At 39.1% G+C, this 18,203-nt stretch overlaps 1 protein-coding gene across 7 annotated transcripts in view; it reads left to right on the top strand.

The window, feature by feature from the left end:
- Celf2 (CUGBP Elav-like family member 2) overlaps positions 1 to 18,203 on the top strand; it is a 526,057-nt gene that overhangs the window by 450,164 nt on the left and 57,690 nt on the right. For 6 of the 7 annotated variants that reach the window (XM_038332725.1, XM_038332722.1, XM_038332724.1 and 3 more), the window contains 4 exons: positions 1,205 to 1,339; positions 9,169 to 9,248; positions 13,006 to 13,164; positions 17,193 to 17,256. In XM_038332725.1, the coding sequence (XP_038188653.1) occupies positions 1,205 to 1,339; positions 9,169 to 9,248; positions 13,006 to 13,164; positions 17,193 to 17,256 (438 nt within the window). Of the gene's footprint in view, positions 1 to 1,204; positions 1,340 to 9,168; positions 9,249 to 13,005; positions 13,165 to 17,192; positions 17,257 to 18,203 lie in introns of those variants that run through there. The other variant, XM_038332726.1, reaches the window with a different exon arrangement.

The following is an 18,203-nucleotide window of genomic DNA, read 5'->3' as shown; positions in this document are numbered from 1 at the left end:
TCTCTGGCAAAGAACATTTAGCTGTTTCATTTAGGTTCTTCAAAGCTGCACTGACCAATATAATAGATACACAGGGCTTTGGAATTTTAAATTATGAGTTGGTATTAAAAAATGTTTCTCAGTCATATGAGACCCTTTTAAGTGTTGAGTGAACTCTGTCTTTGGCTGCGACAGCACAGACATAGGGCTTTGAGGCATTCATTATAAAGAACTGTGCAACTGTGTTGCTTCCGGGTAAGTCACTGAATTGTAGCAGTGCTCCAGAAAAACATGACCCAGTCCTGGCAGGCTCAGATACGTACCTTCACTTGAGTTCCGGTGGCACCAGGACTCAGAAAATCCAGAGTAACTACTTACTGTGTACGTGGAAATGAGGCTCTGCCCTATACAGGACCAAGAGAAACAGAAGTAAACACCACCTAAACAGCAGTGGCAAGATGGTAATCCAGATTCAGTAACAAGATCACAAAGTGACTTGTGGCAGAGCATACGCCAGATCTTGGAGGTGTATGGCTATCTCCTCCCCCATCCACACTTTTAATTCTGAGAAATAGATTAAATCAAAGCAATAGAAGATAAGCAGGCCTTATCTCTAGGAGCACTTCAGACATCTTTGAAAATGTCCTGACTCCTAGAAAGGTGGCAAGCATTGTCCTGAAATCAGCTGTCATTTTGCCTTATAGGCTAAATATAATTCAAATATTTTGAGCAAAAAAAAAATGGAGATTTGGGGGACCCTCCCAGATCTGAAGAAAAAAAAAAAAACCTGTCTAATCTTTCCCTCTCTCAGAATCTAAAGTGTGCACATTGTCATGATACCCAAAATGTATCTCCATTCCTTGAAAAACCTGACTCCAAGTTACTGAACTAGTATAGCTTCCTCCTTGCTCTTCTGTTTCTAGTTTTGCACAGACAGGAACTGTCAGAGGTGATTCTCAAGAAACAGAACGACTTTCTCCTCTAGAATCGACTTCTGTGTCAAGTGTAACCAGCCTGGCTAGTTAGAAGCTAAACAAATTGTTCTTGGGTCAGAGTGGAAGACAGACCACATAGGGTGAGCTAGAGGAAGAGGGAGATACAGGTCTACGGTTAGCTCCAGGACTGCATTTGTTCTCACATGGCTAAGCCTAGTTGTTAATGAAGCATTGATTATAAGAAAAAAAGATGACATGGCCTTTGTTCGCTTTTTATTTTTATCTCCTAGCTGTGGAAGATCGAAAATTGTTCATAGGAATGGTTTCAAAGAAATGTAATGAGAATGATATCAGAGTGATGTTTTCTCCATTTGGCCAAATAGAAGAATGCCGAATTCTCCGGGGACCCGACGGGCTGAGTCGAGGTGAGTGTGCTCTCTGTAAAGTCTCTTTCCTTAAGTGATAATTGGAACTCTGTGTCACAGTCAAGGGAGATGCAGGCATCACATACAGCAGGAAGTCAGCTTGCAGTATGTCCCATGTGAGCAAGTTATCCAACCTGAACTTTTCTCTGTAACAAAAATGATCATCTCATACTTCTCCAGGTGAAAAGGTCTGAGTACCAGGTCCCATGGAATGCTGACAGGCTGTCCTAGCTCTGTACCCCCTTTTCATCCTCAAATTGACCAAATTGGGGGCGGGGCGAGAAGGAAAGCTCGAAGATGAGACAAGATACTCAGCCGTACTTTTCTTTCTGTTTACCTGAACAAACATTAAAGATGGGGTCCTCCTAACAGCCATACAAGCCTAGAAAGAGATCACTGCTCATGCAGTGCAGAGCAAGTGTGTGATCAGCGTAACCAGACCTGTCTTGCCCTGCATCTTACCGAGCCTCTAGTCCTCAGTCCAGTCTTCTAAATGTTAGAAAAATGACTCTGACCTTAAGAAGATTGTAGGCTCTTCTTTTGCCACAACAATAGAAGCAAAAGCGGTGGCTTATGGCCCTGAGGAATACTACAGTTTGGTAAGCGGGGATCATTGCTTCTCTTTCCCCTCCTCCTTAACAAGACCACACACCTACTTCCTTAAACTTTACGAAGATTGACAGTACGTATTAACATTTGTCTGACTGTAGTTTCCCAAGTCAGTCCAAAGTAGAAGTGTATATGCCAAACGCTTTTCAGTTTGAAGAAGAAATCTTCATTTTGCAGTGCAGTTTCCATGGGGATAATCAAAAACTTTGCTCATTCTCAAGCTCTGATTCTGGGCCAGCTCTGGTACCCAAACCACACATTACAATAAGTAGCCAGGCCATAAGTATCAAGGTGATAATTTTCATACTTGATAATTTTCACCTGTCTTGCCATTCTTACCTGATTTTAAAGCCATGGGAGGAAGGATTTTTTTTTTATTAATCTTAGACATAAAGCTTCATGTTGTTGGCTCCTAGAACTAAAATCCCAGAGAACTAAAGTTTCACCCACATCCACCTTCAAGTTCCAAATGAGGTTATCAGTAAACTAGGAGACTGACACCCAAATTTGATTCCTATATTTTCCTCTGAAGGTGGTTTAAAGGGGTGGGGGAGGGAGAGCACTGTGCAAATCACAGTTCATTCTCTGTCAATTCTGAAATACCAGTTATTTAACCCTCACTCCAATGCTGAATTTCTAACCCTTAAATAACAGACAGTACCTGAGACAAGCAATACAGACAGCATGAAGAAGACAATGAGAAAGAGAGGGAGGAGGAGAAAGAAAGGAGGGAGAGAGGGAGGGGGAAGGAGAAAGGAGGAGAGAGGAAATAGGGAGGGAGGGAGGGAGGGAGGGAGAGAAGGAGGAGGGAAGGAAGGAAAGAGGGAAGGAGGGAGGGGAAGGAAAGGATGTCTTTAAATTAATTAGAGTGCAGCTCAGGGGTCAGTGAATCTAATTTCCCTGTCCTAGAATTTTTGATGGCATGTGGCCTTAGTCAGTTTATTTTCCTATTTCTATTTCTTAGTTTCCCCATTCGTAGATGACAGCAGTGAGCATATATCTGTCTTGCTTCTCTGACAGGACGACTTTAGTTGCCAGTTACTGACTTTTCCCACACTTACTGTGTGTATGTGTGCATAGAGACATGGGTGTGAACCTGAGTGCTGGCTTTCTGCCGCCCCTCTGTTCGTCCTAGCCAGCTGTGACATGATCCTCCATCTCACCGCCTCTGCTGGAGGTAGATGGTGATAAAGACACTCTGGGTAGCTTTAGGTAGACATTAGTATTTGCTGCCTGTAAGATTTTGGAGCAGCATGACTTTCATGGGAAAGAACAGAACACTCAATAAGATTTAGCTAATTTGATCCGCTGTTTGGCTGATTAACAAACACTTAACCCTAAAAGTAGCCTCTTCCTTTAGTAAGTTATGGGTGCCTTCTCGTTTGTATTTTATGCAAATGGCTAGACTCAGTGTAAAGAAAAAAATACCCTCCCCACCACCTTCTTTGAACAGCAAAATGGTTCCTGGTGAATTCCTTATTGGAAAAAAAAGAAAATACTTATTTATAATCATTTATTCTGAAATTCAAAGACAGTGATATATTTTTCAACTAATAGGAGCTAGGGACTCCTGGCTCCAGGGACCTGCTCCTGAATCATTGTATTTGATAAAAAGAACAATTCTACTCCATGCTACTATTTTTGTTCTCATTAAAGAATTTCAGTTTTCAATCAAATATAAATAAATGCCCCATTAGTGGCACTTCAGATGAAAGATACTTGGCATTTTTCCCTCAGTATCTGTTGCTAGCTCAACTGCTGAAAAAATAATCAACAAAAGTGAAGAGAAAAGAAAGCACGGCTGCCCCGGAGAACAACCTGTGTTCCAGGTCAGAGCATGACCTGCTCCGCAGTGATGGTATGGCGAGGTACAGCTGGGTAGTTAGCCACTTGCCTTTCTTCTGCCTTCACCAGTTCAGCTATAAATATGAAGAGAATTAGTCAAATAGGCTTCCCCCTCAATTCTCTCTCTGCCACATCAGCCATTTCAGTTCCTCCCTAGTGGGCACTCTGCCAAGCCTCCTCAGACATGTTGACTCAGGACACAGCATAGACATCAGCATAGAGCCTAAAGGCTGCCAGGACCACAGCTGTACCTATCACACCCTGTTTCTATTTCAGTAGAGTCACTGGGGGAAATCTCACTATAGTATATGTCCCAGGACAGACACCCTCAGGAAATGGTTCTAAGTATCTACATGGAAAGTACCCGGCACCTGCCAGTCATACATAACTCTTCAGCCAATATTTTGTCTCATCCATGTGAAGGACATTATGCCCAGATCTAGGGAGGCCTTTCCTCCACTGGGGATGTTCTGTTGGCTCTCTTGTTTTGGAAAGTGTGCTGCTCATCATTTTCAAGCAGCTTCATATCAATAATTACATCATTCTGCAGGGGCAGCTGCACTTCTCCAGCACCTGCACAGCGCTCCGTGAGAAAGCGAGTAGGCCGCCACAATCCACTCATGGCCTTTCTAGTGAGACATGCGCTCTTGAAAGCAAAGCTTGAGGTTTCTAAACCAAATGTACACATTTGACAGTGTCACTTCAGGATGTTGAACACCTAAACTAAACATGTTCTCACTGATCCACAGTCAAAAAGGCTATTGAGATCTAACCTATGGGGTTTTCTGCACAGTGGCAATTGAGTATCTATAACTTGGAGTCAGGGAAAAGTCTATTTCATTTTTCTTTCCCACAAACTGTAGTCAAATCTTCACTGCCATTTAAGGTAACTTGCTTTCCGCATGTTTAAGAGTATTCCAGCTGTGTTCTAACATTCCCTGCCTAAGCCCTTGACGAATGTTTTCAGGGAAGAGCACAGCCTGGGTTTAGCAGTTAAATCCTTGTTTGTTCCTTGTTGTATTCAAGCAGTATATTAGGATAGAGCTTTTGACTGTTCAGACAGGTTTGTGGAGAAGACTGTTTTGTTCACAGTGTAGTCCTGTCCACACAGTACCTAAACATTCATCTACATGGAAACTTTCATCCCGTGTCCCCCGGAACACTGACTGTGTTTTGCCATCTTGTTCAAAATAGTCTTCCAGCCTCATCTAAGCAACGACATTTGCCAGTTCCTAAGTGGGTGGTAGTCTGTACCCAAATTCGGATGCCACATATAAATGATTGATGTGTCAATGCCATTTTTCAGTAAACTAACCCAACATTGCCTATGATACATTAGATTACTAATGCATGTGCCCAAGTATTACTCTGTACTATGTGTTTGATCATTCCTGCCTGTACTAAAAAGGTACAGCAAGAAAAATTGGTTGCATTGTCTTTGTTATCTGATGATTCGTTTATTAGTGAGTTTTCCAAAGTTTGAAGTCTTCTTCTTGCTGCACAGTGAGTTAAAATCATGTTTCTTCTATTGAAGATATAGAAGGCCACTGTGCCTCTGTGAAAAAACTTCACAAAAAACTAAGAGACCCTGGGATCATTTGTGTTTTTAAAGGTAGTTCTAACTTTGGGGCTTTGGGGGTTTTTGTTTTTTAGTATAAAGCAAGAATTCATCTATTTCTATAAAATTCTCTTGGTAATTGAGAGAAGAGTTAGAACCCCTGAGTTAAGATTGCCCTTTCACTGGGTGATGGTAGTTCACTCCTTTAATCCTCGTTCTCAGGAGGCGAGGCAGCTGGATCTCTGAGTTCAGGGCCAGCCCACTCTACAGAGCAAGTACCAAGACAACCAGGGCTACACAGAAAAACATCTCAAAACAAAAACAAAAAAGAAAAGGAAAGGAAAAAAAGAAAAGAAATAGGGTGAAGCCCTTTCATCTGAAATGGCAAGTGTGGTGGATGTATGTCAAGAAGCCATCCTCTGTGGCAGCCTTAACACTTGATAAGAGGAGTTCCATTCCTCATTCCTATTAGTAATCTCCCACATTCGGAAAGTGGAGACAGTTAATTGCAAGCTAAACTGCAGGTTAACCACAAAAGGATTTTTTTCCTTTATATTTATATGACAGTCTTAACACTGTCAGTACTCTATCAAAACCAGAAATGAAAGAAATATGGTGTCATTGTTTTAATACTTGTATCTTTCTTCCTCCAGTCTAATTTCTCCAGCATTGAGGTTCCCAGAGTACTAATTGCCTAGATGGTACATTTAACAGTATCAGAGGTGCAGTCCTGTCGAGACTCAGTGCCACTGCATGCAGAAAGGACCAGTTAGGACATAAGATACTTGTGCCTAATCGAAAACCTTCTGATTCAGTTGTAGAAAAATACAGTGGCCAATTTTAAATAGTAGAACTCTTATGACCCTGTTTTGGTGAAAAGCCACACATTGGAGACCAAAAACTGCAGCCACTACTGTGTTTATACTTGTGTTGATAAGAAAATTTAAATCGCTAGGAGGTGGTGGCACATGCCTTTAATCCTAGCATTCAGGAGGCAGAGCCTGGTAGATCTCTGTGAACTCAAGGTTAGCCTGGTCTACAATGCAAGTTCCAGAATAGGCTCCAGAGCTACACAGAGAAATCCAGTCTCGGGGTGGAAAAAAAAAAAAAAAAAGAAGAAAGAAAAAGAAAATTAGTATCTGTCCATACAACTGCCACAGCCTCTCCTGATTTAGAGAAATTACAAAGGTTAACAAGCTTTACTATCCCAAAAGGAGTTAACTCCTAAGTTGCTTAACTTCGTCATGAGATGCACTGAGTATAAAATTTTTCACTATGTATTCCCACTTAATAAATGACACAGTAATTTATAAGCAACTGAGCACAGCACACAGTACAGAACTTGGCAAAAAACCCTAAAGAGACAACTTCTCTTCCTGCATCTCTGCCAGTAAGATAAAAAGGTTAGAGAAGTCAGATCATTTGTCAGATCATTTTTTTGGATGAGTTAGGATTGTACAATTAGAAGTATTGCTTGAGTTTTTAACTGAAGGCTTCTTAAAGGAGAGGGCAATGGTTTGAGTTGATAGAGTTTTTATTGTGCCTGCTAATTGCTTTATCTTTCTCCCAAAGTTACTTACAAGTTACTTGTGTGAAATTGTGATAAAAAAAAAAAAATCTGTGCCTTATTGATTCTCATTGACATTTTACATGTTTCTAATGCACTATAACCCCCATTTGGAAACTGCCAGTCTGGCACACGTTCCTAGCTAATAGAAGCAAATGAAGTGAAAATAACAATTTTTGTGACTATAAAGCAGAATTCACATGCTTTCAAACATACCTCTGCTAGATGATTTCCTGTGGCCTCCATATTATAGTCTCAAGGCAAGAAGTGGAAAAATTAAAATCTCTTAGTCTTATTTCCTCTGTAATTTCAGTGATGATCGTAACATTTTAAGGAAATGTTGCTTTGAAACAAATGCTAAATTTGAGAGTATAATTTTAGATCTCAGCTTCAATATGGAAACCAGTGGAGGGGAGGCACTGTTGTCTGTCTCACATGCTATTTTACACACATGATCTAGATTTCTTAGAGGAGGCCATTGCTTTCATTGGTGGCAAAAGCTACAGTCATTTCTGGGTACATGTATGAATAGTAGACTTCATCAGTTGATGCTCTCTCAGAAAATTACATGCAGTACCTCAGTACTCATAACAGCTGGACTTCTTGCCTGCTTCTTAACACCTGCTCAGCTGGTGGGGCGAGTATGGGATGACCTTCCTGTGTACTGGGAACTTTTGTATATTAAAGATAACATGTTGCAAAACATACGCATTTACTTACTTTCATGACTGGATGTCATTGTGCATTGGGGATAATGGACAGACACTGCTTTCTCTTAATGCTGTTTGATTAGAAGACACCACAGCAGTATTGACTTGATATTCTTACCAGGTACATAATGCAGGACAAAAGAAGAAAATGTATTTTATGACTCACAAACTGATTTACATAGACCAAACAATCTGCTGGCTGTTTGAATCTAGAATGTTCTATTTTGTTTATTGGTCACAGGGGCAACAATCTTCTACTGTGGATGCCAGAATTCTGCTTTCATGCATTGTGCTCTGAAATGACAATAGGTTTCAGCGTCTCAGTATTTAGATCTGCTTCATTTGGAAATCTTTTAAGTAGTAATAATAATGTTTTGAGGAAATTGAGTGGAACACTAAATTATTCGCTGATACCTAAGTTCAAACTGTGCAAGGCAAAAGAAGCTGAAAATCAATGCACTTTTAAAGTCATTAGAGATCATAAATGAAATAAGTCTGTATTGCTTTCACTAAGCTTTTAGTGTGCTGTGGTATTATTGTAAAATCAGCCTGAATCTGCATTAATTTTACAGCCTTTTTCTCTAAGAAGCCCAAGGGTATATGATGGATAAAAAGTAAATTCTACAAGGCAGTATTTTTATTAGTACAAAAGGCGATGAGCCATGTACCTGCGTGGTGGCCAGTGCTGCTATCAGAAGCAGGAACCAGCACCTGGACGCTAGCAGTTTTATAGCACTAACTAAAATAAACACGGAAAGCTCTACAGATCTCAGTAGATGTTCAGAGAAATGTACATTGTCTTGTATGTGTTAAACTTCAGGTCAAATCTCTGATTCCTTTCAGAAAGTTACAGCTTCCAAAATGATGAAAATTTTTGTGCAAATTACAGTTTTCATAATTTATTTCATATGCACTGTTGAATTTTCTCAAAGTAATAGTTTGTTTTTGTCGCTAGTTAGTAGTTACTACTTTGTAATGGATTTAGTATATTTGTTTACATTTGAATAGCATCAATTTCTATTTATATATGTTTCTAACTATCCGAGATGAATTAGATATATTTAATTGTTAACATTCTGAGATATTGAAATTTATTTGCTTATTTACGCTTGGTGTGATGAATTCTTTATTTCCTTCTTAAAATTCAGTGATAGATTTTAAAATACAACAGCCTGGTGTGTGCATGCTCTCAGACAAGAAGAAGATAGAAAGTAGCCCACCTTTAACTTAGAAAATGCAAGTTATCTCTTGCTACTTTCAAATGCTGTGGGGGAAAGAGTACACAACCATGATCCCTAATTCCCTTTGAAAGAATGCTGATGAACACATTGTTCTGCTTTGGTCGGATTAGCAATTCAGCACTGTGGATAAAAAGCAAATAAGACGAAGTCGAAGAGAGAAGCTGTTTATTTTTATGTACTACTGAGAACAGTGTCGTCTTGTGGCAGTTCTCGTAGACTGTGTTGGTTTAACAAGCGTCCAACCCTTTTGTCTTGTTGTTTTTTGTCTTTCCTGCTCCCTGTCCCCTTGTTTCCCACAGGCTGTGCGTTTGTCACATTTTCTACAAGGGCAATGGCACAGAATGCAATCAAAGCCATGCATCAGTCTCAGACCATGGAGGTACTGTATCATCTGCCCTTTCTTTGTTTTCTTTGTGCAAATGATGGGGAATGGTAAAGCAGTTCTCTCCTGTGTGGATTGCTCACATGACAATCACAGATTTAAACTTTCACCGTTTTGCTTTTCATTCGCTCATATTCATCCCTCTCTCTGTTCCCCTCTTCGCCCCTTTCCCTCTTCTCTCTTTCCACTTGCATTTCCCCCTGATGACTTGAAATGCACCTTAGTGAAACCTCTCACCTGCCCGTCAGCTGTCTTTTGAGCCTTTAATTGGAGTAACCCAGGTCCTGAGATACGAGGCACTTGAAGCAAAGTGTCATTCTGGACCTAGAGGATTGAGTACATATCCCACAGCAGGACTGGCATGGACTAAGCTGAACAACCCCCACCTCAGATTGCTGCTGTAATAAATCACTTGCCTAAAGAATTATTTTTCATCTCAGAAATATTCAAAAAGTTAATAATGCTCCTATTAAACAATGAAATGCTAATTTTCAATCTCCTGAAAAATCAGATTTGTCCCTTTACTTAAAGGTAAACAAGAAAGACATGGGCTCAAATCCAATCTCTTAAGAGGTTGTGACTCAAACAGGAGAATCAGCAATGTGAAATATGCCACAGGTGGAGACGCACGGCTCTCTGTACTCAGTCTGTGATTTGGATCGTGGCCTTTCAGAATTTTGCACAAGAACATTACAAAAGTGACCTGTGATCACTTACTCTGTATCGTCTGGTAGAATCATTTGAGAGTGCATGTGCTGCTGTGTTATGTACACTGTATCTGTGTATGGGTGACTTTCCCAGAGGTGGTGGCCTTGTGGTGTTATCTGAAGCTGTGTTTTCCTATTTGAACAAAAATACTTTCAATTTTATTTAATGTGCAAAACTAGTAATTGTTTGAGCTTCTTTTTTTAAAATCCCCCTGTAACTGGGGTTTTATTTTGGGGACTTTTTTGTTTGTTTGTTTGTTCGTTTGTTTTTGTTTTTGCAATGCTGCATCTTCCAAAGCATGCTGGGAGCTAAGTAATCATTATGCGTCATGTTTTATGGGAAACTTCTATATATTAATTAAGAAGGTGGGTGGAAAGGGTTGGAGGGATGCGCATGGCTTTGTCATTAAGTGTTTACTGTACTTTTTGAGTTGTGACATCAGCATTGCAAAGCCTATTGTCTTTTTTGAACATTTATTTTGACTTTGATATTCCTAACATATATAATTAATGTGTTTTCCTTGCAGTGCAATGCATTTTTAAGACAATCCCACCCCCACCTCACCTGAAGGCAAGCATGGGTGAAAATCAAACATGATAGAAAATAATAAGCAGGATTTCAATCTTGCATACCATGCAGTCACATTTCTGATATTTTGACTTCCCCTTTCTTGTAGACTGCTCTAGATTTGTGGATTTCCAGCTGTTTTTCAGCTTAGACATTAAAATGAAAGTGCTGTTAAGAAAACAGTTTTCATATATATTTATTTACGTACATGCATATAACTATTTTTATTTCCTATAATTGAGAGATTTATACCAAAATATATCTTCCCTTAGATAAGGTTTCTAAGTTCTTTTGACAATGAAGAGTGCTGCCATCCCCACAGGAGTTCATAGAGAATGCCTGTATGGCCTGAGTCTCCTTCTGCTGTAGAAGAGCTCAAGATACAAGGCAGACCGGGATGAACCAAAACCAAAGTGCAAGATGCTTTCATGTAAAAAAACACTATATAAGGCTGGCCCAGGTTTATTTTTAAGATCTCTATTGTGATTCCATCAGAGTTGGTATACTCCTTTTTAAAACTGGATACCCATGTTTAAACAAAGGACCCTCAGTTTGATTTACAAAAATTGACTTCTAAGCAGAACAGTGCATGTCATGCTGTTCTACTATAATCATACAACTAGGGTTATGTGTTTGATTTTTAACTAATTACATTATTTTCAGGACTTTGGTACACATCTTGAAGTCAGACATTATTTAACTTAAAATGCTGTGAATGTTCAAAGATTTGTCTTTAAACATGGATATAGCATCTATTTCCCCATTTTTCTCTACACTATGCCCACTTGTTTTCTTTCATGACTTAGACAGGTCACATTTAAAGCTACAGTTATTTACCTAATTTTCTGCTTTTATGCCTTTTTCATATTTAATAACAAGAAATGACTAAATGCACTATTAGGAGAAGATGCTGTCATTCGTTATGGAGCACGTTTGATGCAGCAGTAGAACTTCTCCATGCAAAGCTGTCTGTGCTGTTTTCATCATCAGAGTTTTTTGCTCTCATTTAAGAAGTAGTAAAGTACTGAAATATGTACTAGATAAAGAAAAAGGCATATTGGATTTTTTCAATGATGGAAATGTTATAATTTATTGACCTATAACATTTTGTACCTTGAGTCTGTTTCCCAGAGCTATAGGTTGATAGACTAAAAGGTCCACACTGAAACAGTCACCTCACTTTCTTAAATAACAAACTTGACTGCCTTAATTCACAGCGAGATTCCCAGTAACTACCCAAAGTGATAAGGAAAAGCATGCAAGTTTGTCTTTTAGAAGAAAGTAAAATGACCCAGTTGGAATAGGGGGAAAGTTCATTTAAATAGGAATATATCTTTAATGAGAGAAGTCTGTTATCACATAATAAGATTTTATTTAACCACTTGGGTCAAAACACCTTTTTAAAAAAAAAAAACTCAGCAAAATGGAACTGAATGATGATGGAATGTGCTTCATGCTCCATATCAAGACAAAAGGCTCGGGAAGGAGGGCATTGTTCTGCTGCGTTCTTACCAAGTAGCAGATGTTTCAGGGGTGTTTGAGATAGGATGATCCTGCTTAAAGTAGTAGGCTAGTATTTTTCCAAAGATTATATCTAACTCAAAAATTAGTTTATTTTATTATACGACCTTTGACCATGTCTTTCTCACTATTTTTACTCCTTACCTTTTAAAGGAAACTAAAACTGAATGAGAGTTGTAGATTGGTGAAATTAATAGAGAAAAGGAACCATGTAAACTCCTTCTCCTGCCATTTAAGAGACAGCACTTTTACTAGAAAAAAAATGTGTTTCTGGATCTTTTGGTTTGCTCTGGGGACTTTGAATAGAACAGAAGGGGGGCTTTGAATAGAACATGGAAGGAGGAAAAGAGACCTTTCTGAGAACATGTGAATAATTACTTTGATTAGTGCCTATATATATTTTTTATATCTCTGTCCTTCATCCATGTTCCTGAAATGAAGCTCACTTCTTTCTTTTATTGTGTCAAAATTACCTTCATTGTTCTAGTGTTCATAAATACATAACTGAAAATAAATGAATGGTAAAAAATGAGTGAGATATTTTCATTCCAATTGCGATTTCTGTCCCTTTGCCCTCTACCCATTTATAGAAATGGCAGACACACCAACAAGCTATCTGTAAGTCAAGCAAACCCTCAAGTTTAATTAAAGATAAGGTCTTTGTCTTGAAGGAAGTCCCGGAAAGTTGAAGGAAGACACATGAAGAGAGAAGAGACAGTGTAATAAGTGTCTTCACCAATCAACAGATCCCATTAAAGAAACCAGTGGCAGTATATGAAGTCTTCTGTTGATGGTACCATACAGAGAAGAAGGAATATCAAACCCTTTTAAACCATTCCAGACCATTCCATGTACCCCAAGATAGTTAAGAAAGATAAATCCAATGATGACTGAATATTCTAAAGGGATTCAATCAGGCTGTAACATCCTCTTCACTTTCCAATGTGTCTGACCACAGGGTTGCTCTTCACCTATCGTGGTGAAGTTTGCTGACACTCAGAAGGACAAAGAGCAAAGACGCCTCCAGCAGCAGCTTGCACAGCAGATGCAACAGCTCAACACTGCCACTTGGGGGAACCTGACAGGGCTGGGCGGACTTACCCCACAGTACCTGGCGGTAAGTGCTGGAGTATGTGGGTCTGTGTGGTCCTCGTGGAGGAAAGGAACGTAACTCCAAAACTGATAAAAGCTACTTGTCCATAAATATGTCAAAAATTTACTTTCCTTACGTTTTGAGTCCCAGGGATTATGAAATCAACATTAGGGCAGGTTTTTGTTAATTAAATTGATTAGCATAAGAATGTGCCAAATTTAACTGTGGCCAGTTGGCAACTGAGTAAAACCCAATACACTAGACTTCTGAACAGTGTTTTAAGGCACCATAAAAAAAACCTCTGCTATATAAGTGATCCTGCATGCGTGATAACTGATCATCTCAACTTTAGAGTCTAAAGATTCCAAGAGAATTGGCAGAGAACTCACTAGCTGCAGGTTAGTGCTAGTAGGGAGATTTCGGCTTCAATCCTTATCCCCTGACTCTCTGGAGAAGCTGTTTTGATGACCCTAATGTTTCTCTTTAGGCCAGACACAGATATTTGAGCCGTCTCTTACATTTTTCATAGTTTCTGAGTGTTTCCTTTGTATTAATCTCACTTTGTCATTGTCTTTATTGAGATACAGTAGCCAGAATTTAAGACAGTTCCTCTCTTAAGAACTAAACTAGACACAATAGTAACCCCAAGCAAGAACATCAGAACCTCTTACTGCAGCTCCAAGTGGTAGGCAGCCTTTGTAGAAACTGTCAATGTGGGCTGGGAACCATTAGTGAGTGCTCTGCCTCTCTGCTTTATTTACCCGTTTGAAAACCTCAACTCCACGCTACATGATTATTAATTAAGTTTAATTTTGTGCTTTTGAGACTTTTTCTTCTAGCATGAGAGTTTTAACAAGGACATGTTCACATCCTAATTCTGCCATTTCACATTTTAACTATTCCTCGAAGGTTTTACACTGTAGCAGAAGCGGCACTGTTTTGGGAGACATCTTCCCTGTTGCTTTGGAAGGGGAGATGAGGAAAGGAGGCTCTAGGAGACCTAGTGCCTTAACCTAGATCATACAGCTGCTAGTGTCAATGGTCCTTCAGTTATCTAAGTTCCCAGCTTTATCACCACCACTTCCATGCCCTGCCAGGCAGAGTTTGCCATGTAAAGGAGCTGGTGGGGGAAGGGGAGACATGCTTTTCCTGTCTTTGTCTAAGCCAGTGTAAGATATATATATATATATATATATATATATATATTACACACACACACACACACACACTGTAATCTTCTGGCTATTTCTCCGCTTTATCCTTAAAGATACCATGGATAGTTTTGCCAAGTGTATTGCTTAAATCTACATATATGCTGCATGGTTGTTTCCTAGTCTGTGGTCTGGCAATTTTATTTTCAAAAAAAAATAAATAAGTAGAGTATAACCTGTAACCTAGAACTTCTCTGATTTCCCTCCCCCGACATTTCACTTTCTTCTCTTCCAGAAGCAATCACTATTTTAAATCTTTTTTTACCTTTCTTTTAATTTTTGAGATTATAATTAAAGCATTTTCTCCCTTCCCTCTCTTCCTCCAAACCCTCTAATATATCCCTCTTTCAAATTCATAACATCTTTTTTACTGTTATTGTATGTATATATGAATAGGCACATACATACATGTGTTTTATCCATGTAATGCTACCTGTATTATGTTTTGAATGCTGTTTGGCACTGGACACCCAATTGGAATTGGGGTGCTCTTCCCTGGGAAAAACCACCTCCCTATCTCCATCTCCCAGCTTTCTTCAGTTGCCTCTAGTTTTTTATGTAGGATTGAGGCCTCATGGATTTTTCTCAATCCAGTTTGGTATATCTATTGGTATATTCCTTGTTCAGCTCACAATGGACAGTCATGTTCATAACACTTTATAGATGTAGCTAGACAACTATATCTTTGTATTTGTGAAGTATTTTATCACTGTATTATACACTCATTTAAAAGTTTTTTCAATGTAAAACATTAGTTATGTTAATTATTTTTCACAAATTTTTTGTTGAGGTAGTCACAGGCCATCAGCTTAATTGTATGTACCAAACTTGTCATTCAAGGTTAACATCGTGGTTGGCCTTTTTATAGTCTGAGTCCTGCTTTTTGTTCTACCATTTCTGAAAACCAAGACATGGGTCCCTGTCTCAGTATTATGATACATTTCCCTTGCTCTACAGCTCACAGAAATCTCTGTGACCACATCTGAAAATTGTTTCCATAACCTGACAGATAATAAAATAGCCTCACTTATAGAATTGCCTTTTATAAGCAGTAAGTAGGTTTTCTCGTGTCCTATTAGCAGTCTGTTCTTAGTCATGCTTCTCGACTCTTTTTTTAAGATTTATTTATTTATTATGTATACAGAGTTCTGCCTGCATGTATACCTGCATGCCATACAGGTATACATGAGGGCACCAGATCTCATTATAGGTGGTTGTGAGCCACCATGTGGTTGCTGGGAATTGAACTCAGGACCTCTGGAAGAGCAGCCAGTGCTCATAACCTCTGAGACATCTTGCTATTTTCATTTGAAAGTCTTTTTGTCTAAAAAGACTTTGGGCCATTAAGGTACTCCCAACTTCTCTGTTAAACAAGAGTTCAAGCCTGTAATTATTGGTGATTGTTTCTTGGCTTTCTAAGTAGTCTGCTTACCTTGGTAGGTGTTACTAATTCCTTAAAATACCTTCAAAGCTAATTTTACAACTTTAAAATACTTCATAAACTTCATATACTATGAAGGGAGGGCTGCCACTTTTAAGCACAGTAGATGAGAAATTCAACAAACCAAACCAAAATAAGATTCTTATGTATTAAGGGTTTTTTCCTTCTCTCTTCCTGTTGTGAGAGTTTGAGAACAGGCTGTGTGCACGTAACTGCTTGCTTCCGCACATGTAAGTTGTATCTTGTTAATCTATCTTACCAAAAGAATATCTCCACATCTACTCAATGTCCTAAGATAGGACCTAAATTAGCCTACAGTCCAGCTAAGGTGGACAAGAATGCTTCAGAACCGGAACCATGTGCTTCACCATCTGATGCCCATTGACTCTGCACAGCAGAAACTGTATTTTTAAAAGTGGAAAATGAAGACCTTCACACATTAATTAGTACCTTTTTAAGATTTTGACATATCTAAAATACACAGATTTGGTGTCTAGCAGATAATTCCAGATTTGGGCACATACTTTGTCTTTTTTCTGCTGATAAAGACCATCTTTAAGAATGACTGAACACTTGCTTAGCAGTGTGACTGTGACTGTAAATAGCTAGTTTTGGTCTGAGTCAGGAAACTCATGTGCTTCTGAAGAAGGATAAAGAAAACTGACTCTGGACACGGGTGGGGAAGGAGCATCAAGGCACTACCTCTAGCTGAGGAACTATTAACAGTTAATGGCTGTTGGTGAAGGAGAGCCATTTTTCTGTCAGTGTATGGCCCTTGATATGTTGCCTGTGCTCTACGGACGGTCCCACACTCATTTACCATGTACATATGGGTGACTAGGTGAACTCAGTCAGATATAAAAACAAGAAGATGTGAAGTCCAGAGAAAGGATGCATAGAGGGGATTAATGGGAGTTGGAGGAGGAAATTGTAATCAAAGTATATTATACACATGTATGAAGGTCTCAAAAAATAAATATTCTTAAATGTTATCTAATTAAAAAGAAAGGAAAAACTGAACTGAGAAGGAAAGCAGAAAAGAGGAGGAAATGGACCTTGATTGACAGAGATGAGTTATGGTAACTACTAGACTACAGAGAGTTATAATTAGTCATGCTTTGTCGGTGTCAAAAGATTTAGCACCTGGTTGTTAAAAAAGAGTAAATTGATTAATTGTTTTAAGACAGCAGTGTTCGTGAGTTTCCCTAGTGTCTGTGTTTCTTAATAGAGATTAGACATTAATATGAATTTACACTTCCAACTCTGAGGACCTTCAGTCCATCAACAGGGAGTGGCAGCCAACTATGTAAAGGGAAAGGAAAATAAATTTGTACCCAATATAATGAGGAAGTTGCTTTGTCTCCACATTGCTCTGACTGAGCGCTTGTGTTCTTTTGCAGCTTCTGCAGCAGGCCACCTCCTCCAGCAACCTGGGTGCATTCAGCGGCATTCAGCAAATGGCTGGTAAGTCATGAAGCATATGCCATTCCTTTTGACCATGCTATTTTCTGAATGTTTGCTTGTTTCAAAGGATGAAGGAAGAGTACTTACCAGATAAACTAGCTTTTTGTGTCTTGGGTATTAAAATTGGAATCAGCTGCTCTGAAGTGTTTCTCTTGCCATTGCATTGCAAATTTTGTCAGAGTATATTCTTTTTTTTTTTTTTTTTTTTAAATATTTATTTATTATGTATACAATATTCTGTCTCTGTGTATGCCTGCAGGCCAGAAGAGGGCACCAGACCCCATTACAGATGGCTGTGAGCCACCATGTGGTTGCTGGGAATTGAACTCAGGACCTTTAGAAGAGCAGGCAATGCTCTTAACCTCTGAGCCATCTCTCCAGCCCCCAGAGTATATTCTTTAGTTGTTTGTGGGATTTTTGTAATAGGTTGATGGCTGGGAGGTTTCCAGTGATATTCCTATATCTAAGGGCAGCTGAAATAATTAAATTCTCTAAGATTTTTAATAATAAGTGGTCAATAAGTATGTTCTGACCTCCATAACAAAAGCCAGGATATACCAGCCTACATTTGATACAGTTTGTAGTCCCTTGATAATAACAGACAATTAACACAGTGCCTTTTTGTACTTTAGTACCCAGTTAACAGAATTATGCATCAGAAGCTTTTATGTAAAAGTATCATCTTTGTTCTCAGAAAAATCAAAGTGTGACTGTATTTGAAAAGCAGCTTATTGAAGGATTCCTTTTCATAATGAGCTATGCCAGTAGCTGCTGTACCGCAGTGATTAGTGAAAGGTCAGGCCTGCTGGGCCACCTTCCCTGCTGACATCCTACCCTAGCTCAGGGCCAGGGAAGTAGTATGTGCAGGAAATCAGAATACAGGTGCCCATTAACCTTCCAGGAGGAACAGTAGAAAGTCTTTCCTTGTTTGATTCCAAAATAGGGGG

Source organism: Arvicola amphibius, chromosome 6 (genome assembly GCF_903992535.2).
Source record: "Arvicola amphibius chromosome 6, mArvAmp1.2, whole genome shotgun sequence".
NCBI lineage: Eukaryota > Metazoa > Chordata > Mammalia > Rodentia > Cricetidae > Arvicola > Arvicola amphibius.
Note: the sequence above shows the minus strand (reverse complement) of the source record. Positions and strands in the feature narration are given on the sequence as shown.